Source organism: Anoplopoma fimbria, chromosome 8 (assembly GCF_027596085.1).
Source record: "Anoplopoma fimbria isolate UVic2021 breed Golden Eagle Sablefish chromosome 8, Afim_UVic_2022, whole genome shotgun sequence".
NCBI classification, from domain to species: Eukaryota; Metazoa; Chordata; class Actinopteri; order Perciformes; family Anoplopomatidae; genus Anoplopoma; species Anoplopoma fimbria.
In genome coordinates this window covers 20,513,527-20,535,033 of record NC_072456.1, presented here as the reverse complement: position 1 = coordinate 20,535,033, position 21,507 = coordinate 20,513,527, and the positions used below count along the sequence as shown (strand labels likewise).

The following is a 21,507-nucleotide window of genomic DNA, read 5'->3' as shown; positions in this document are numbered from 1 at the left end:
AACAAACAAAGGGACAACACGTGGGTCAATATTTATATATGTATATATACATATATGTATATATATATATATATATATATATATATATATATATATACATATATGTATATATATAAACTAGGGTATGTCAATATGTAAGGTATATATTAAACATGAGGTTTACTTTATTTTGAAGTATGTTTTTAAAACATTGCCCAAGAGCAGAATTTTATAAGTTGATACCGAAAGGGGAAGGGAGTTTATAATAAATAAAATAAAACTACAGGGGAATTCTTAAATATCAGCTGTCAAGCGAGAGAAAAACAGCCGAATTACTTAGAAATAGTCAATACTCGAGTCTGCACCTAACTAACTAACAGTCGCTGTTGCTGAATCGTTGCGGCAATAAACGGAGCTGTACAGAGGAGCAGACCTACAACATCCGGGCAATACTCAGCTTGCGCAGAAACGGAATGGCGGAGGTAAGTGAGAGAAAAAACGAGGAATGTAACGACTCGAATGATAGAGAAACTGGACCGAATTGGAGACCCGTGTCGCGCCGTGCGGTACACGAGGGTGTCGACGGTTCCGCCGGCCCGGTTAACGCCGGCTTAAAGCGCGCAACGGGGGCGTTTTAACTGGGGAAAGAAATGGAGAAGCACTCCGGCGTATCGCCTCTCTCCGCGTTCTTAGCTTTAAAGAGCCATTCCCTCCGCCTTCATAGTAAAAAAAAAAAACCCGTAGAAAACAATAGGCAGCCCGGCGGGGTCTAACACGGTGGTGCTGAACTATTTCAGGTGCGCAAGAAGTGCGTCGAGTGCGGGGGGAACAAAGTTGGGAGATATGTCACGACTTTGGCGGCGGCAAACTCCGGCCGTGTCTTTCGGAAATATTGAGAACTACTTATTTCCTTCTTGTTGCCACTCGGAGAGAGAGGAAGAGACGTTCAGCACCAAGTCACAGGAAAGCGCCCCTGGTCAGACACACTGCACCCGACGGGCTGGGAGAGCCACGCCGCATGAATAGTTTGCATTTCACGGGACTTTTTTTTTTTTTTTTTTTTTTTTTTTTTTTTTTTTGTGTGTGCAACTTCTTTAACCCAGGAGTGGTGTCTTTTATATAAGTAGCATATAATCTAGTCCAATGAGTGGGGGCACTCGGGTGTGAACTGTGGTGAGCTTGAGTATGGTACATCCTCTTTCACCCCTGACTTGAAGCCTACTAACATTACACAAAGTTCTTTAAGTGAACTCTTAGTGGTCTTAACTGGCATTTATTCGTCAAAGATATACAGTACCAGTCTAAAGTTTTGGATACACCTTCTCATTCAACTACTTTGAAGAATCTAAAATATAAAACATATTCTGGTTTGTTGAGCATTTGTTTGTTTACCACATAATTCCATATGTGTTCCTTCATAGTTTGGATGTCTTCAATATCAATCTACAATGTAGAAAAAAATAAAGAAAAACCATTGAATGAGAAGGTGTGTCCAAACTTTTGACTGGTACTGTACGTCCCACATTAATTCATTATTTTTGCCCTTAATCCATAATGGAAAAAAAATGCTTACACAACATGTGCTGTCACATCAAATGAGCAACTTCTACATGCTGTGTTTTGATTTTAAGCAGTAGGCTATATTACATTAAATCACACCAAAAACAAATCTTGTGGAGTTGTCTGATTATTCTGTGATTAGTGATTTAGAAAGATTTAAGTTACAATTGATTTTCCGCAGATTGATTGCAGGGTATGATACTTGTATTCCTACTGCAGGTATCCTAAGTTAAAAAGGGGGTAGTTTAAAAGTTAGGAGTCAGCTGATCTGCAAAAGGATGAGCCAGGATCAGTCGCTATTTGATCCCTCATGTTGTTTTATGTTTGCTGAACGTCCATATAAGATAGCGCTGTGTTTGTTTTGTGTCTGCAGGTGGGTGACGAGCCCCCGAAGAGAAGTGTAACGGTTGTGGCCTAGCGGAGAGTGGATGAGGTACAACGATGGAGGCCCTCAGCGGGAGAAGCATAAGTCTTCACGGGCCTTAGAGGAGTCGGAGGAGAACTTTCGCCCCATGAAGATGGCAGCGCAGTCCCACACTGTACGGTCAAGTTCAGCCAAGTCTGAATAAGTTAGAGTTAGTTTCTGTATGAAAGCCATAAATATTTTTCCTTTTTATTATGTGAAACTTATATCCACAGAACTCACTTGAACATCACTTGAACAACCACTGCCACAGTATTCTTATTCTTCCTACTGTAGATTTCTGCTTTGATTTAAATTAGTGTTAGAAAATTCACGGATTAAAGATGCACTACTGCCATTTACAGTATATATTCCAAAACCAGTGCTTCTAGTTTGTAAGAGTTTGAAAGCTCTGGGTCACAGCCCACAGTAACACCTGTTGACTGGAGCTGCACTGACACACTCAAAAACAGCTCCACAATCACCGTCTTTCTTTTTAGTCATATATTAATTATTTAGAGTAGTGTGCAAACGAAACATGGTAAAGATAGCATCCTTTTCATCTTGGCAAATGTGGCTAAACAACACACTTAAGTAGAGCTGCAAAGTTTAGTTGAGTAATCTATTAGTCAATTGACAAAACCTATTTTGAGAAATTAATTAATTGTCAAGTTATCTTTTTCCAAAATGGAAGAAAAGGCTGTTTTCATTCTCCTTCAAAGATGAAGATTTCATGCTTTTATATGTATTATATCATAATAAACTGAATATCTTTGGGTTGTGTACTGACAAAACTAGACATTTAAAGACATCAAACATTTAAACCAAAACATTAATCTAGAACATAATCAACAGATTCATCAAAAATACAAATGATTGCTCCTTGCAGCCCTACATTTAAGACATATTAAACTCTTATTCCTCCTTCCAAGTTGCATGGAACCAAACAAACTTCCTCTGAAATCCCCGCTCAGGAAATTATATAAAACCAACCAGCTATTGATTTATCAAATCTGCATCTCTGTGTTTGTAGGCCGGTGAGCTTCCTTTGGAGGAGCTGCTGGCTCTGTACGGCTACACAGTGTCCGATCCAGAGAAGGAGGCCTGTCACATGGCTGCCAGGCTGCCAGACATGACACTGGACAAGGTGAGATATTATTAGTGCATGCTGTGTTATTGTGGACCTTATTTTTTTTGGCGCCATACTTTGCTGCTCTATTGCTCACTTATTTTGTGTTGTACAGGATCAGATTACTGAGGATATCTTTCCTGGGGAGGAGGAAGACGAATCATTAGCTGATGATCTCACCCCCTCAGTCACCTCAAACGCCTCAGATCTGCTCCGCCGCCTCCAAGGTAACGCACACATAGCTATATATATTCACACATTACTTTATGACTATTTAAAAGCTTAATACCATATGCACACTCAAAGCCTTTTTTCTGATGACACTCTATAGTGTACAGTGAAAGAAAGGAACATCCCTGGAGCCTTTTCTTTTTGGTGGAACATTTCCTCATCATTCAATTTAAAATCAGTGGCTTTTGCTGAGACTGCAGAATGTTACTTACAGCTCGGCGGTACATTTCAATAACGTGACATGCCAGAGTTTATTATGTCAGGAAATTACATGAAAGCTTTTATTTGTTGCGTTTAATGTGATATGGGAACTTCCTGGTATGGCAGCATGTACTGCTTTCTGCATCTGTCTCCATGTGACTGAATGATGTCAAAGACACTCAAACATTTCTGAACTGAAGGAGTTTAAATATATTCAAACAGCCTTCCCCTGAGGGCCACTGCTTTATCTTGAATTGTATTTTATATTGAGTTAGGTATATGGCATTTTTATATATATTATATGACTTTTATTGCTACAATTGCTGTATTTGATGGGCTCACTTGTGATTTGTTTGTTTCTTATCTCAATAGGGTTTACTTGTTGAATAGAGGTTAATAATCAACAAAAAAGAAGAAAAAAAACAAATCTTAAGTTTCAGAAATATTGTTTGGAGTAACTGTGTTTTGTCAGCATAAATGTATGACGAAATCTTTTGACGTGCAGAATGTGTTCAGTGTTATAAAATGATTGCCTGAAACAAAAGTGTTTTTGTCTCTCAGGTGGAGACAAAGACACATTAGTCAGCTCATCAGATGAGGACTCTGACGATGCATCTACTCCCTCCAACGAAGAGCACAAGGTAGGCAACGACGGCTCCAACACACATCTCACACTCCGTGGGCCTTTTTAAACATACACAAGTTGACTCTGATTTGGATGTTTTGACGTGGGGTTGTGTCTGAGGTATTATACAAAATCAATGTATATGACAGTCGGCAGCGAAATGTGTTTTTAGCCACAGGAGCCCCAGACCCCCTGTTTAATATTGTCAATTCAAGGAAAAAATCTGGACCTCTATTTTTAAACTCTGGCTACAGCCTTTTATATGTCACATTTCAGAGCTTTGACAGACTTTGTTTTTGATTTCATTCTCAGGAGATCATGGTTGGCTCACTGTATCAGGCAAAAATTCCTCCACTCAGTTCATATACCTACCAGGAGAGCGGTAAGCAAACTTTTTATAAAAGTTATTTCAGATGATTAAAGCACTTCTGTGTGAGTTTGAAAAAGAAAAATCTGGCTTTGGCAACTCCAACTGGAGGTATCAAAGAAGACAAACTGCCAAACACATCTCTATCTACATTCACTGTCTCTTAATCAGTTTTCCCTGCCGCTTCGACTGCATTTACCTTCATTACCGCTTCCTTTTCTTTGATCCTCTAGCCTGCAGCAGTGAGGACCAGTGTCTGTGGAGGCCAGGAGTTCTTCCGATGCAGGAAGTGGAAGAGTTCTTGCTGAACGCACAGAGACCATACGGCCAGGAGGGAGCAGCATGCACGCAAACACAAAGAGACACTGTCCGAGACAACCAACAGGTATGCTCACTTTAAAGTATACACTAGAAGACACTGTTAAGTCGTGTAATCCAGCTGTGCCGCTAGTTACATGTATGTACTACCCGCTATCTGATGTTTTGTCGTCTTTATATTAAGTTGTACCGCTTTTGTCACAAAACGTGTTCCAATTGTCTCGAGGCTTTGCGATCTGGTCTTATTTAACCACATTTCTCCTGATTCTCAGGCACTGTATGAACTAGTGAAATGCAACTTCAATGCAGAAGAGGCACTGAGACGATTACGCTTCAATGTGAAAGTGTTCGCTGGTAAGAACGTCTTTATAATCCACTCGATGATGGTGATGAAGACTGATCAAATATGTATTGAATAGTTTTATGCAATGCAATTTTTAATTTGCCAATGTAGTTGTATGTTTCCTAACATTATTTAGAGGGTGGAGCTGGGGTTGGGGCTATTTATATGGTTTTCAAGCTGCATTTTATGCCAACAAAAATAGCAAGGAGCAGTTTATCAACAAGATCAGAAAACCAACATTTTGCTCTGCAGATGAATAAAATACGTGACAGGAACAAAGCCTGTTCTTTTGATACCCTTGTCAGATTTGTTGATGTAGATGCTGTGAAGGAGGATTACAGTGGGTTTTTATTAATCCCACTTCATTGAAAGAGGCAGACCTGAAGTTGGAGGACTTTGTGGGGATCAGCACATACAGGGCTTAGGTAATAGATGGGAAATTAAGGGAGTCTGGGGGACTCCCAAATGCTCCTCAAGTACATTTCTTCCATAGTGCAGTTCTGCATGGTATAAAGAGAGGCATTGTATCCTGGTCCTGTCCAGTCAGAGTCCTGAGTTGAGCAATGGGAGGACAAACTGTAGGATGAGATCATAAGCTCCTTGGAAAGGAAGGGTTGCCACATCCTCATTAAGTGACAAATATCAGGAACTCAATGAACTAAATTGCAGATGCAACACACACCCACCACAGCATGTAGAATCACATCCTCCAGAAAGAAACTACAAATGTGAAGGCACTGAGTAAAAGAGAGGATTATATACTCATTGGGGATCCTAAAATCTATCATTGAGTTCCATAAACCTTAGAACACATCAATACCCCGTGGTGTGAAAACCGCAAAGTTCAACTGTATCTGGTACCTTGTCAGTGCAACACCAGCTGCTGACTCCGACACTGCAAAAGAGAAACAGTTCACCTCATGACCTCTTACTCAGCAGTGAGGCTGCAGTTAAAGTCTAAGACCTCTGTTGTAGTTTGGTGTGGAAAAAAACTACTGCAAGGCCAGAGAGTCCTGACCATACGGTTACATTGTGACACATCCCGTCTTGGTTTTTCTGCAGCTGGCTTGATCAAATCAAAAGCGGGCATTGAGTGGTGACCTCAAAGCCCTGTGTTGTAATAATCAGAGCCAAATGGAAACTGCAGATTTCTTTTTTTTTTTCATTTTCTTTTCATTTTTTTAAAAAGTTTTCTCTGCAGAAGACTTATTTGCTTCTAATGTGATAGACAATATTCATTTAAGGAAAAAAAAGCAACAGATCAATTCATTTAAATTCTGCACGCCCAGATTCCGTGTGGGCCTGGTGATAATCTACAGCATAAAGTTGTGATTACACTGCATTCTTTAAAAAAAAAATAATGAAAATGATGCAAACTATAAATTAAAAGTAGTGCTGAACTACCCTCTGCTGCTTTTCTCTCTCTATAGAAGAGCTCTGTGCCTGGAGTGAGGAGGAGTGTAGGAGCTTCGAGCACGGCTATCGGGTTTACGGGAAAAACTTCCACCTCATTCAGGCTAATAAGGTGAGTGCTCAGGAGACAACATGTTGACATTCTTCAGTTGAATCTTTCCTGGAGTTTGATGTTCAAAACCTGACTGACCTGCTATAGGCTACTCTTTTTGAATATTTGATGGGACAGCTTTTTCTCAAAGCAAAAACTGTTTTCCTCCTCCTCAGGTACGAACGCGCTCCGTTGGGGAGTGTGTGGAGTACTACTACATGTGGAAGAAGTCTGAACGTCACGAGTACTTTACCCAGCAGGCCACCAGGCTCACTCGCAAGAAGTTCAGCCTACAATCAGGGAGCATGTAAGTATTGCTCAGGGCACTACCAAATTACATTTTTTTGTAAATGTCAACATAAATAAATGTAGTTGCGGACTTAGGACTAAGTGCTGCTGAGCCGGGGGGGTGTGTGTGTGTGGGTGTGGGTGTGGGTGATCACGCAAAGTTTCTGTAAGTTATTAATAACTTACTTAAAACGCTGCTTTGTCACCCGCCTGCACCTGTAATATTTTCTCGTATACTTACCCGATTCCGCACATTGCATTACTTTATGCTGAACATTACTGCAATATTTTAAGCAAATGTTTTTTTATATACTATCATGTTGAACTAATGTCTCTTAACTGGAATTCATACTTGTATTTGTATAGTAAGTGCTTATAGTAACTTTGCTGGTGACCTCACACTAATTAAAGAAAGTGGAACTACTGTTTACCAAAGATATCGCCCCTAAAAATACTGTTGACAGTGCGTTCTTTTAATTATCCAGAGTAACAGGGTCATTGTTTCTGAAAAAAATGTGTGTGTGTGTGTATATTTATTTATTTATTATTGTAACACATTTTTTATACATACATAAACATGCCATTTTGATCGTTTGAGCACCAAAACAAGTTTCCATTCATCCTCATGGTATTGGGAGAACAACAAAGGGTGTATGTGTCTTGACAACTTTTCACACACACCAGTCATCGCTAACAGTGGTTTGTGTTGTGTGTTGCAGGGAGGATGGAGACCAGGACGGGGAGGTTGGGGAGCTGGAAGGAACCAACAACTCCTCAGGCTTGTTGTCTCACAGCTCCGTGGACACTGGACAGCTGCAGTCCCCGTTACCTCCCCAGTCCAGTCTGGATCCACACAAACAAGGTAAACAAGCACCTGATGTGTCGGCTCGAATTCTGGAAACTGCTGCCTCAGTTTTTGCTCTCTTTATAGATGAGAACCATAACTAATTGTGAAGCGTTACAGCAATATTATTTCCATTATCATTATAGAACTGCTCAGAAAACAAGCACACGTGCAGTAAAAGCTGAGAAGGTTTCCACTCATTTGAAGTGGAAGCTGGTCACAGAGCACTTAGCTCTTCCATTTGATTGTGAATAAAGCATATAATAAAAAATCCCGCACACAGGTTCTTGAGGATTTAGTTTGGATCCAATAATGCTGAAATCAGAGAGAGATGTGTATCTTTTCTTTATGTAAACCATTTACATACCATGTAAGACATATTCCAAATCGCATAATTCAATATCCATCGTGTTGGACATGCAGTCCTATGGATTTCATTTTCGTCCATTGAATGTCTTATTTTGATTACATGGTTTGCCTTTTACTTTGACATCACATACTCATTATCTTATCGTATGAATCATTTTTATGTCTCTCCTTCTTTTGTTTCCCCCACTGTTTTTCTTGCTTCTTGTGTTTGTCCTGTGTTGTTGTGTTTGTGCGTGCACGTCTGCATGTCTGTACCTACATGTGCATGCACACCTGTTCTCATGGCGCTCCAGAGGAAGAGAGGCGTCCCCGCCGCAGACGAACTCCCCGCTTTCTCTTAAAGCCATGAACTCGGTCCAGACAGGCCACAGAAAGCAGGCTGGGCCTGCAGGTAAAGAAGGCAAGAACAGAGACTTGGAGAGAGAATGTGATATTTGGAACAAACCTCATTAAACTTGCCTGTGGTAAATAATCAAACTCTAATTATAGCCTTAAGGTACAGTGCTGTTGTATGAGGCCATAAAACCTCCTCTGGCTATTCAGTAAATGCCACTAATTATCTATCAGATGAGGTCGGATATATTGAGCCATTGCAGATGTTTGCATTTGATCATTTCCATCACGTCTGCTCAAAGTGTTGTATAATTATAAAATCTAATTCAAGATCATTATTTGTGTAGCAAACCTTTAACTCTAGCCGTAGTTTAAAATTAAAATGACATATATTTACAATTTATGATCAACAAAACTGTATAATGATTAAGCAGATGCATTCTCATTCTTCATACATTTTCACATGCATTTGGCAAGAGAGGTTAACTCACAAGGTCCTACGTAAATGAAATACTTGTGTGTGTGTGTGTGTGTGTGTGTGTGTGTGTGTGTGTGTGTGTGTGTGTGTGTGTGTGTGTGTGTGTGTGTGTGTGTGTGTGTGTGTGTGTGTGTGTGTGTGTGTGTGTGTGTGTGTGTGTCAGAGCCATGATAACAGTTTCTGTCAGTTACTACAACAGCTAAAGAGAAAGACGCTGACGCCATCATTTCCAGTTTGTCATTCACAGTGCAACGTTTCTATTCAATCTCCATTTCAGTGTTTTGATCTCAGTATCATAAAAGTTGAATAAATACAGAAGATTAAATGACTCGGTTGCAGTCGATCTGTCATCTTATGAACTCTTCTACATCTTTCAGATGGCGAGCTGGTGATAAGGTCGTCAGACTTGTGTGGTGAAGAATGTCCTCAGCAGCTGTTTGGCTGTCCCTTCTCCCTCCCGCACATGGAGGACCTGAGGGATCCTGACTCGGACAGTTGTTGCCCCTCAGCTCTAGTTCAGCTCCAGTCCCAGCCCTTTCCCCAGAGCTCCCAGTGGGCCGGCGGGAGCCCTCTGTCCTCCCATGACGACCATTGCCTGCCGGGCTCCTGTTTTTACCAGCTACACATGTGCAGTGGACCATTTGTTTCAGAGGGCCCTGACTGTGAAACAGCAGGCGGGGGGACGGGCTCCCACCACGGGCGGCAAGTGGAATTCAGCCTTCCGTCTGCCTCGCCTCCCTCATCTTCTGCCCTCCCGTCACACTTTCAGGCACTTGGTAGCCTGCTGCACCCGTCTGCCGTCCAGCATCCCCGCTCGCTCACACAGTGAAGGGACGTGGGAAAGTCTAAACTGAGTGGTACTCTGAATGGTTCGATCTGTGTCGAGACCTTTGATCGGTGTTGGTTTTTACACCACACTTGAAGAAACCAGGACAAAAAGCGCATTTACCAAACTTTGTGAAAAAGGATGGACCTACTTCCTGTGTCAGGGAGGTCACTCGTCTGTCTGAACCCTCTTTTTAAACTGAGACACTTGAACCCTCGTTCCATTGCGGAATGACGAGTGTTAATCACTACTTTCAGGTGTTGATTATGTGTTAATTAACAGTTTATTAACATAACCTGCAGCAAGGCTGAGCTTTTGATTGGCCATGATTTATACATACTTGTGAAAGCACTGTGCAGGTGATGCAAGCTGCAGTAAGCGTGCAAGCTACCCAGAAGTGGCTCACAGTCGCTTATTATCTATAAAATGACCATGATTTGCAATGTTTACCACTGTTTCTTTGTTTTTCTTATTTATCAAGATGGCAATGTTTGATTGCAAATCAGATTTAATCAAAACTTCTTCCATGGAGAACCAATCACATGTTTATAAGGTATGTTCTGCATATCGCTCGGCACTTTGGCCGCTGCAGCCATTTGAGATCTGTCTCTGGAGAGTGACACGGTGACACGGTTGTGAAATCTCTTCCTTTAAACTAAATGAAGAATACTTTATTTAAACATTAACTTTAAACGTCCTTAATTAAGTGTGTAATTGGCTCTCCCTTTTCTGTTCCTCCTGTCTGTTTTGTTTGCACTCCTCCCGCTCCTGTCTGAAAACATTTGGCGGAAGAGTCAAACTGTCCCATGAATTTTGTTTAAATATAAAGAGCTGAAACTAAATAACATTTTCTGACGTTGAGATTTGAACATGTTTGGAGAAAAAAAGGAGCTCCATATTTTTGCAGGTTTTATTTTTTAGTGTTGCTTTTGTGGAAGTTTTCATCTTGGTTCTTCATTTGCAGATTTACATTAAGATTTATAAAGGTGCAGTGCTTTGTCATCATTTCTGATCACCGTTTCTATCGTGTTGAATATTAAGTATCATTAAGAGCCATGTTTAACCTGCAGAATAGGCATAAAATAAACGTGCAAATGTAAAATGTACATACAAACATAGTTAAGTCACTGAATGCAATCACTCTTTCTCAGGTTCAGGAACTTTGATGTTGTTTCCTAACACCATAAATAAGTGAGTCAGTCACTATCACTCTGGACAGGTGTCGTCCAAACAAATAGGAAAGCGATTATACTATCAGAAGTTTATTGGATTAAGATGCATCTTGTCGGTGTTTAAGTAAAAACATATGTAAAGAGAGGCGAGTGCAGACTTCCATCAAGGCTGTTTCCATAAGTGAAAAATAATGTGTGTAATCGCTCCGTGATTTGGATCTGCTTCAAACTTTAATGGGTTCTTGCTTGGCTCGTGCTACATCCTTGCTACAAGTCATAACAATCCAGCAAGTAGTTTAACATAATCCAGCTGACAAACCAACAAACCCAGCTGAGAACATAAACTCCTTGGTGGAGGTGATCACAGATGTTTGGGGTCCAAAGATCATCCTAACATGAAACTTAACAGTTCTGATATCTTCTGTTGCCTCTTACTCTAAAGTAACATCCGATAAGTGAAAAAAGGTACATTAGTTATATTTTAACTTTTTACAGTGTGACAGAAACTGTCTTATTGTCTTCTAAAATGTTTTGTTCACTGACCTCTAACAGACATTCTGAAGTATACTGAGAAATGTCACGTCTGTAGAAGCCTTAGCATTTCTAATAAGATGTTTTATAATGCAAATCTCTTTAAAAGTTCATAACCGATTCTAAACTTTTTCTTACCAGTGTCCCAAACTTCAGATAGCCCCTTCAATTACATTTGTTAAAGGATGACAAACTTTTATATTCTTAGCGCACATTTATCATCTCACAGGATGTCAATGAGTACAAAATAAATTATAAACCTATAGTTTCATATTAGGATTCATAGAGGATTCGGCCACTTCTAAGTTGAGAATTGTATGGATTTAGCATCTTGATGTGATGGTATAGATATGATAAATAAGTTAAGATGGAAAAAAGCTTAGTAAAGATAAATACAGTATTTTATTTGAATTATTTAAACCTAGGGAACCCTACGTTGAAGAGCTTCAAGATGCCTCTCGATAGAAATTATTTCAAAGTTTTTGTAGTCGTTTCACTAAATCATGTATTGATTTGTGAATCTATTCATATAGTAAATATGTGGTATTTTCTTCTGCATGATATCTCAGTATATATTTGTCACACTGTCTCTAAAAAGCGGTAAAGGGAGAGCTACAGGGAACAAAAGGGCTCGGCCCCATGTTCATCCTTTCACCTGTACTATTTATTTCATGTTTTTTGTCTGTAAATGTGGCCGCACTTCCTCTTAAAAGACGAGCCGCTTTCAGATCATGTTTCGTTGTTGTTTACGTGTGTGTGTGTGTGTGTGTGTGTGTGTGTGTGTGTGTGTGTGTGTGTGTGTGTGTGTGTGTGTGTGTGTGTGTGTGTGTGTGTGTGTGTGTGTGTGTGTGTGTGTGTGTGTACCATTACGGCAGGAAAAGGCGAGGAATCACTGCCTTTTATTAATTCTTTAATTTTACTTTGATTTTTAGCAATTTATATATTGTACTGCTTCTGTTATGTTTGTTTCTAAGCATTACATTTTGTAAAAAAAAAGAAAAAATACAAACGATTAAAATGAACATTGAGTGAAATATTAAAATGCATTATAACTTATTTGAAAACGTATAAAGCATCTGCACTTGTTAGTGTAATCTAGACAGGAAAATAATTGTGAATAATCACATTTGTTTACAAATAGAAATTGTGAAAGTTTGGTATTTCTTTTAAAGTTTAAACAGGGAGGAGGTGACATCCAGAAAATACATCAGTGCCTTAGTTGCCCGTGGATACATTGATGTGTTCCAAGTAGCTGACATCAGAGCTGCACTGATGCAGACAAAGATGAGAGCAAGGTCATCTCTCCACCTACTTCCTGTAACATCTGCAGTCCAGGAACAGAAGCCTGAATCATTTCAAATGAGTTCAGGAAATTCAACCTCAGCTCCAGAATGGAAAAAAAAACAATCTGACCCATAGTGCACTTCACCAATTTTTTTTGTTGTGCTGCTGCTAAAGGTAGAGACACTTCAATATGTAACTCTCATGTGAAACAAACTCTTGTTGTGATTTTAATATTCATCCAGCTAACCAGTGTAATCAAATAACACCTAAACTCGGATGTCATTGAGTATTTTCAGCCTTAGAAAACACATAATATCTTGTTCCAGGCACATACTGTATATAATGTAAGCCAAATGTTATTCCTGTCTCTCCTCTGTCCCCTGCAGAGTTCCTCCAAAGCCCCAGTCAGCCCCGCTGTGTCTTCATCGCCCGTGATGAAGTGACATGACACTAGACAACAGGGAGGAACTCTGCTGCTAACACGCTAACATGTAAGCTCTATTTGTGTTTTTATACAATGTCGGTAAAGCCCTTTGCTTGCACATCTAAAGATATTAAGACGGACAGATTAGACAAAAATGTATATCTTAAGTATTTTAATTGTGCAGTGATTATACAATTCAAATAACTGTGAAGAAATGCGATTTCTCATCCACAGTTTCTCAAGGACATCTAATATGTCCTTCAGAACATGCATTTGGTCTCAAGAAAAACTGTCTTTCTGCTAGTGTTCATGTCATGTTGCTGTCGTGTCACTCCCTAAGGACCACTCCCATGATTTTGGATTTTACATATATATAAACATACAGTTGTGTGTGTGTGTGTGTGTGTGTGTGTGTGTGTGTGTGTGTGTGTTGTGTGTTAATGTATTTTCTTAATAATTACTTATCCCAAATGGAAATATTCTACTGAGTGTCCTGTTGAGAACAACAGCAGAATGGTCCAACTAGTTTTATTACTCTTGTATTCTTGCCTTGAAAAAAACAAAGTGAGAACAACAGTGTCCAAACAAGCCATGAATCACTCGATCATTGTCAGTATATCATGGCTCATTAATAACGGCCATATTTTCCAGAGGTTTACAGTTACAATTAGTTATAGTGACTACAGTGCATCAAGATGAGAACCTTTCAGTGCATTAAGGAAGTTTAAACAAACCACAGCCGATAGAGTTTATTACCGTCAGCTCTGTATGACGACACTGCATGAATGAAAGATGTTTTTGTAACTGTCGTGTCTAATTATTCCTGGGACAAATTCAACAATGAAAAACATCTCTGCAATTTGGTGTCTCTGCACTCAGTGAGTCATTGTTGCTGTGTGGAAATTTTACCATTAACATTTTGTAAACACAGTTAGCAGGAGTTATCGTCAACATGCGTCTTTAGAATAACTACTTGTGCAGTGAGCTAATGTATATGCGGCAAATACTATAGATGATTATGTGCTCAGTCATACACCAATCACATTAATACACTTATATCTTCCCACAAGTCTTCCCCTGTTGGCTGTTGTGGCATTTTGGAGTTTTTATTAACCTAGCCCAGGGGCCGTAAACAAGAAGCCAAGATCAAAGCCTTGAGTTCTCACTTTCCCTTGCCGTAGTTTCACGCTTGATCCTGAACCTTGTGAACGGGTTGTTTACAAGTCTCTTCTTTAAAACTTCAGTAAAACTACTCCATGTCACCCTAGTATCAAGTCCAATATTTTATTGTTTATTTATTTATGTATTATTGATGTATTTATAATATAGAAGGAGGGAGGATTTTAATTCATTCATGCCAACTCTCTCTCAATGCTTCTTTAAGCTTAAAGCCAAGACCGTGGAGGGTTTTCAAGGTTAGCATCTTCATCGCCTGCTGTGTAAAGGCTCTCTAATGACAAACCAGACAGTCCGTTTCCACTTACAAAATATACATTTACTCAATCAAGGATCGCTTGCATCATGTCCGATGCCCAAACTGCTTCACGAGTATTATGTCATATCGGTTCATTCCTATTTACTAATCCAATATGGAAAGAAAATATATTAGACATTCATACATGCATATGTCCCCTCAGTCTTACACTTTTCTTTGTGAATCACTATATAGCAGGGTCATTCTGTGGCATGTGGTTAAATTTGTTTACTGCCTTAGGATTCTTGCTCTGAATCAAGCTCTGTGCTGATGTTGATAAACTTTTATTATATTCCTTTATTGATCCCCATGGGGGAAATTCGAGTGTTGCAGCAGCTCAACTACACAGACACAGACAATAAATACACATACTATACAACAAAATAAAGATAGAACAAACTCAGTCTTAATCTAAATATTTACTCCCATCCAGTCTCCTCCAACAACTCAGAAAGCCTGCACCATCCTGTGGGTTTAATGTGTTCTGTTAATGAGAAGAGTCCCACAGTGCACTGCAAACTGAGAGCTGCTGAAACATGACATACACTTCCTGTCAGCTGACCTCGCCCATGGCGCTCCTCATGCTTTCTGACTGCAGCAGAGCTCACCCTACCAGCACCCACAGACACACGTATGCACCAAAACTCCATTCACTAATATAGATATTCTGTTCACAAACGTTTCTTATAATGTTTCAGTTGTAAATAATAATTTTAACCATAACTAAGTATGTATTTAGCATGTACTGGTGTGAAAATTGTAATACCATGATATTTTCTGTTATCACTCAGAGTTATGAATACAGTCAGCATAAAAACGCTGGATGACCCTAATCTGGATTACTGGTCGGCTGTCACGCACCCGGCACATACATCCATACTGGCTTCATGTTGGAGTGGGAATCAGTGACAGACGCTGACAAACATAATCTGCACTGGGAGAGACTGAACCATAACACCAGCAGCAGCATCATCACTGGTAAATTCATCATGTAGCTGCTATTATTGTGAACCTGGTCAATGAAAAACAGGCTAGGAAACTATAGAAAGGCAGCCTAATGACAGAAAAAGCCCTTCTATCAATTTGTTAAAAACTATTTCTTTGCTTAGACACAAAAAATGAGGAATATCATAGAGCTCTTTATCATTGTCACAAAGTTTTACAGATAATTGATGCCCTCCTATATTATTGCTCCTCAGATTTCTTTTCAGCACTTTCCGGGTCAAAGGGTCACTATTACGGCAATAATGCTCTGATTGTGTCATTGCCGTCTCTTGATAAGGTTTCCTCCACTCCCTTTAATTCCAGAAACAATGTTTTTGATGTGATTGCCAAAAAAAATGTTTATCTATCTCATAACTATTGCCTGAATTTGCAAAGTTTGTTTCTGCCAGTGTACATGCCATGAGGGAAGCATCTCCAATAAAAAAAAATCAGTCTATGAGTGAAGCTAGAAAATGATTTACAAGTTGTTAGTTTATCTATGAAGAAGACTATCATTTGATTACACAGTTGTGTTTTTTAAATTCTGTTTTCAGATCTGATATATTGTGCCTGTAAGGCCTTAATTTGGCAGTGAGCAGTTTCAACTCAGACTTACCCCAGGCAGTAAGTACAATTTTCCGCAAAATGAGACAAAACATTTCTGGGAAAAAATGTGATGTTTCCTAGAGATACTTTTCTAGAGATACTTATGTCCACAGAGAACGCCAAAATCAACACAAAAGGAAAGTTCCTCATATCAGCTCTTACATGAAGATTTGCTTCATCAGAGATCAAGGGTCACAGAAAAAAACCAAAACAATCACACCAACAGATTAAATGCTTATCACATCTCTTTGTTTTGGATAACCAAGTAGTCAAAGAGAAATTTAACCAAAAACATAGATAAAAAAAATCTAAATCTCTGTAAAATCATCTTACTCCGGTAAGTTAATTTGTCTTTCTTCTCACCCAGTTCAACCCCACCACCTTTTACCTTCCTCTCCTTGAACTCTCCCCTTCACTCCCCTCTAGGTGCATGCTCTTTAGTGCCCTCTGCTGGTAAGACGACAAACAAAGTTAAAACACACAGACAATAGGCCGCCTGTCCTATGAGTATGACAAGAAAAGGTATTTAATGAAAGCCTTTGTATATATGAAAATATTTAACAGCATATTTGATGCAATTACATGATGAAATGATATATTGCATTTATGTCTGCTTAATCCTTTTTCTAACACATTACAGTACAAAGCAGATAAGTGTCTACCTGTGTGGCTTACTGTAAGTAGGAACCAACACTGTTAACACTTTGAATAGAAGCTCTTTCAGTGACATGAGGCATGCGGTCATTTGTTGCATGAATGTTAACAAATGCATCCGTGTGTTTGTCAGAAGGAGACCATCATGGTTTGTGTCCTTCCTATTGTGTTTGCCATGTTTTTACTCCTCATCATTGCTGCATGTAGACAAAGGTGAGATGATCTACCAGGTCTATTCCAGTATTGGTGTAGTGCTACATGAAGATTGGTGTCATCTATGACTTTCAAAAAGTGATTCAAAACAAGGCAGAATAAGGCATTTGACTAAACGTACAGCAAGAAGGAGTTGACTTGCAAAGGTAACAAGTTAATCTTACCTTTCAGGTATTTTTCCTTCATTAGAGAGAGAAAGATGTTTAATTCTCCATATTATTATAAGGCATTACAACCATGAGTTTCTGAGACACTACAGGCAAAAACTTGATCCAGGCAATGCACTGATCAATTTCGTGATTTTGGGCTGTTTTGCTTCCATAATGTGTCTTATTTCAGAATAGTGTAAATTACCTGTAATACAAAAACTAATTGTCCCGACGTAAGTTATCAACTGGGGAAGTTCAATGGTGATAAATATTACTTAAAAATGTTTTGCCATATTTACCTGTAGTGTCTTTAAAATGTATGGAGTTAAAAAATTCATATCTTTAAGTTTGCATGTGCTCTCTTTGTCAGTGTGGGTTTTTTCTGGGTTTTTCGGTTTCAAGCACAGTCCAAGCACATGCAATTTAGGTAAATTGATGACTCTGGTGATTTGTTTATTTTTATACTGTCTATATATGTCATATCCTGTGACCTGCAGGGTATACTTTTGTGGCTGTCTATTATTTATTTTGTCAGTTGACAGTATTTCCTAATCCTGTGACCTGCAGGGTGTTCTCCATACCCGGTGTGGACTTTTGACCAATGGCAGCTGGGATCAGCTCGGGCCGACAGAAATTATTTATCTGGGTGGCACCCTTGCATGGTAGCCTGTCATCAGTGTGTGAATGGGTGAATACTACTGATTTGCATGGATAAAAGTGTCTGTTGACTGTAATTTCCTGATATATGGAGTGGAAAGCATGTCAACAAAAGGAAACAAGAATTGGCTTTATTGAAAGTTCAGATTTCTGTTTTATTAATGTATGCATGTATGTATTGGCACTATAATAAAAAAAAAGTTGTAATCAACTCGGGAAGTTTCTTAGTGATATTTATTGATTCAAATATTTGACCCTTTTTACTTTGGGTGTCTCCCCTTAACCACTATCAAAAAGATTATTGGCCAGGTTTTTTTCTTAAAGAAAATGTTTCCACATTGACACTTTTTGAGTAGCTTTCATCAAATTATGTAGGTTTTATTAAACATATCACTTTCACCATGTCTATACAGTTATACACATTCATCAGCTAGAGCTGTTCAGTATATGCAATCACCAAAGAGTTCTAATGTAGCAGTTGTTGGTTATTTCCTCATTATGAAGTAAAAAAATGAAATGACTCTACTAGTTTAGTTAGTTACCAAACCAGCAGATGTTACCAGCTGGTCCAAGGAACCAAAGAGGAAGACAGCTGACCAAGAGAGAGACTTGATTCTGAGTGCAGTACAGCAGGAAAAGCCCTCTTATATGAAGTAATTGCAGCTCTGCCTTTATCTCATTTGGCCTCCTGCTCTACATGCCAGGTTTCACTGGCAGATAAGAAGGAGCCTCTGGGACGGAAGCAAAAAACAAAAGTGATATGTTTTTATAATTGGGCAGTCAGTTAACAGAAATTTCCTTTCATTTCTTACAAGACAGATAACTAAATGACAACATTTCTTTTAATGAAAGCGCAACGTACAAGCAAACAATAGATTCATTGTTTTCTCTGCTTAGTTGTCTCCACTTGTGTGTGACTGAGAATGTAAATCTTTAAAGTCTCTCACTATCTCAGTTGACTATAAAACAACACCATCATTACTCTTTTTTCCCCTCTGCATGGGGCAGCAGTTCTGGTAGAAGAAGTTTATCTTACTCTTTAGTTCTTGTTCTATGCCCATGGTCGTTAATATAACTTTATTTATCCTTATTTCTTTAAGATGGACATGTGAGACTAATTTGATTTATTGTGTAAAGTTATTTTCTTATGTTTTGTTCTTGTATTTTTTGGGGTTCAGATACACAAGCATATGTATGTCTTTTGCGCCATTTAAGTTCTTTAATGTAACTACCTGAGTTCATTATTGAAAATGCCTGGCTGCTTCCTATGCATTCTGATCCGATGCCCACAATGATGGTCAACTTCTCACTCTGAACCTCTTAATTAACAGACTCCCCATCACAGTTTCTGTTTCCCGTTGGACAAAGAAGAACATCTAGCCTCTAGTGCCTGACTGCCTGGTCCTCCAACTCTCAACACACAACAAAAAAAATTCTACTCAGAGGAGGTGGCTCACACTTCAACCTTAACTAATTTCTGTGTGATGAAGAAGATTAGATTTTCAATTATTGTTACTGTGAACAAGCATAGCTGACCAGCATGTGGGGATGCTTGGTAAACCTTTGACCTTTTGTCATTTGTTTTAATTGCAGCCCAAAAATCATTTTGGTCCCCAACTAAGTGACAAACATCAGTGGCAGCTTCAGTGTACATTTTTTATTTTTGTGCCGTTGTCAAACTGACTAGTTATCTACAATTTCCAAAATTCAGGCAATTTGGAAGCAATGTTTCTCAAACACTGTGTTTTGTTTTCTGTGAGAGTGTAGTCCCTTATGTTTTTTTTTCTGGTAAATCTTGACAGGAATAGATCTTCAATTTGCTTTTTTTGGTTGTTAATTAATTATTTTAAGGACATTGATGCATTGGAGTCTCCTGACTTTGAACGTGTGGATTGGATCATGATACTGTAAGACGACACACCAGCTCCTTCTAATTAGACTTCAAGATATTTAGAATGTGTCCATATCTATGTTAATATCTGTATTGGTTTATGGTTATGCCATTTGTGCAGAGTCGAGAAATAAATTGATGGTTGAGAAGATAAACCCGTCCTTCCACAAGAGATGCCGAGCTTGATAACTGCTATAAACAACCAGAAGGGGGCAGAAAAAGCTCAGTGTAAAATGTATTCCCTGTAGCGTTACACTTACATATATACATGCTGTTCCTTTTCCCACCTGATGTTCTTCTGCATGTTATTGTTTCATTCACAAACTCAAGTTGTCACCTACACCTGTACGGCGCTATGTACTCTTATTTCGGTGCATTTAATACTACCTTCTTCTTGCAACGTTGCAGCAAGTCATGTAAAGCTGAAACGCAGAGTTTGTTTGTATAAGATTATCTACTAAACTCGAGGGCGCTCAACTAATAGACTTGTGGGTAAACAAGGTGTTTGTCATGCAAACAGAATAAACTGTTGATACACACAAATTACTCCAAAGCACTAAGCCCATGGCTGGATGTTGGCAGCCAGTGGTGGGCCTGGTATTGGCTGCTGGTGGGGAAACATCCTGACTGCATGGAGTCATGCTGGTGTTAAGTCATGCTAATGTTGCTACAGCCCCAGCAGGTCTCCCTGCTTTCATTAAACTGGAAGTTTTGTCCTCTATATTTTTCCAATCACCCCCCCCCTCCATATGTGCTCAGTGTGTGTCCTCCTCCCATTGAGGCGGAGGTGTTGACTAATGTGTTTGCACCTTCTATAGAACCTGTTTGCATTTTAGTCAGCTTCAATATAAATCTATCTCATATATGTGCACAAAGATTAAGTTCTCAACAAAACTGAACAGCTCAAGTGTTTTTCCCCCTGTGGATCTTCCACGGGGTAAATGGAGCATGATGAGATGAGATAATAAAGGGGCTCTCATCTATGTGAGGAGTTCAGAGAAATGGGGGGGGGGGGGGGTGTCAGAGCTGAGTCCTCAATCAAAGCCACAGCCGTATTGTAGTGCTTTTTAAATCCAATAATTAAAATCCAGATTAGTCCAGATAATGAGGTCAGGTGCATAACTTAAAGAAATAGTTTCAGAATATTACTTTATTCCATCTTTTGTGTCAGACTTGCTGCTGGCAGACACCTCCTCCTGCTCCGATGCTTACACAGTTTGAGTCATCTCCACTAAAAAGACATTTAAAAAAATAAAAAATAAAAAATAAAAAAGGTTGGTTTGCAAAACAGGGGGAGAAAAACCAAGCAAACCCCGCTGAGAGCTTCTCTCTCTCGCGTTATTTGTGGGCGAGCCTGGCGATGATCAGATAGCCAGAGAGGAGCCAGACGAGGAAGTCAGGAGGAGGGACCAGAGTGTTTGTGGCGTGGCGTGCGTGTGTGCGTGTGTGTGTGTGTGTGTGTGTGTGTGTGTGTGTGTGTGTGTGTGCCTGTGAAATCGGAGGATCTCGCTCCAGTCCTGCGTTTTGTACCCAAAAGCAGTAATGCGCGCACAGGGAGGCGAGACTCCAGAGCTGCTGCTGCGGATCCGATAAAGACACCAGTTTATTTTTTTTAGTTCTTTTTTTTTTTCTTTTTTACCACGCTGTCGTTTTAAGAAAAAAAAAAAACC

General features: G+C 39.4%; 1 protein-coding gene across 1 annotated transcript; it reads left to right on the top strand.

Annotated features, from left to right (window-relative positions):
- Positions 1-312: 312 nt before the first annotated feature.
- On the top strand, positions 313-12,247 carry mier2 (mesoderm induction early response 1, family member 2). Its single transcript, XM_054602634.1, has 13 exons — positions 313-461; positions 1,913-2,078; positions 2,976-3,089; positions 3,187-3,298; positions 4,065-4,144; positions 4,441-4,510; positions 4,729-4,880; positions 5,086-5,167; positions 6,587-6,681; positions 6,837-6,967; positions 7,668-7,810; positions 8,457-8,561; positions 9,350-12,247. Exons 2-13 carry the CDS (start codon positions 1,968-1,970, stop codon positions 9,799-9,801), a joined length of 1,647 nt encoding a protein of 548 aa, XP_054458609.1. The 5' UTR covers positions 313-461; positions 1,913-1,967; the 3' UTR covers positions 9,802-12,247.
- The last annotated feature ends 9,260 nt before the right edge of the window (positions 12,248-21,507 follow it).

Excerpts from the sequence above, each read along its gene's own strand:
- mier2 (XM_054602634.1), top strand. The coding sequence starts at position 1,968 with ATGAGGTACAACGATGGAGGCCCTCAGCGGGAGAAGCATAAGTCTTCA. Across the intron at positions 2,079-2,975 it reads TGGCAGCGCAGTCCCACACT|GCCGGTGAGCTTCCTTTGGA; the intron begins GTACGGTCAAGT and ends CTGTGTTTGTAG. Across the intron at positions 4,145-4,440 it reads CCTCCAACGAAGAGCACAAG|GAGATCATGGTTGGCTCACT; the intron begins GTAGGCAACGAC and ends TTTCATTCTCAG.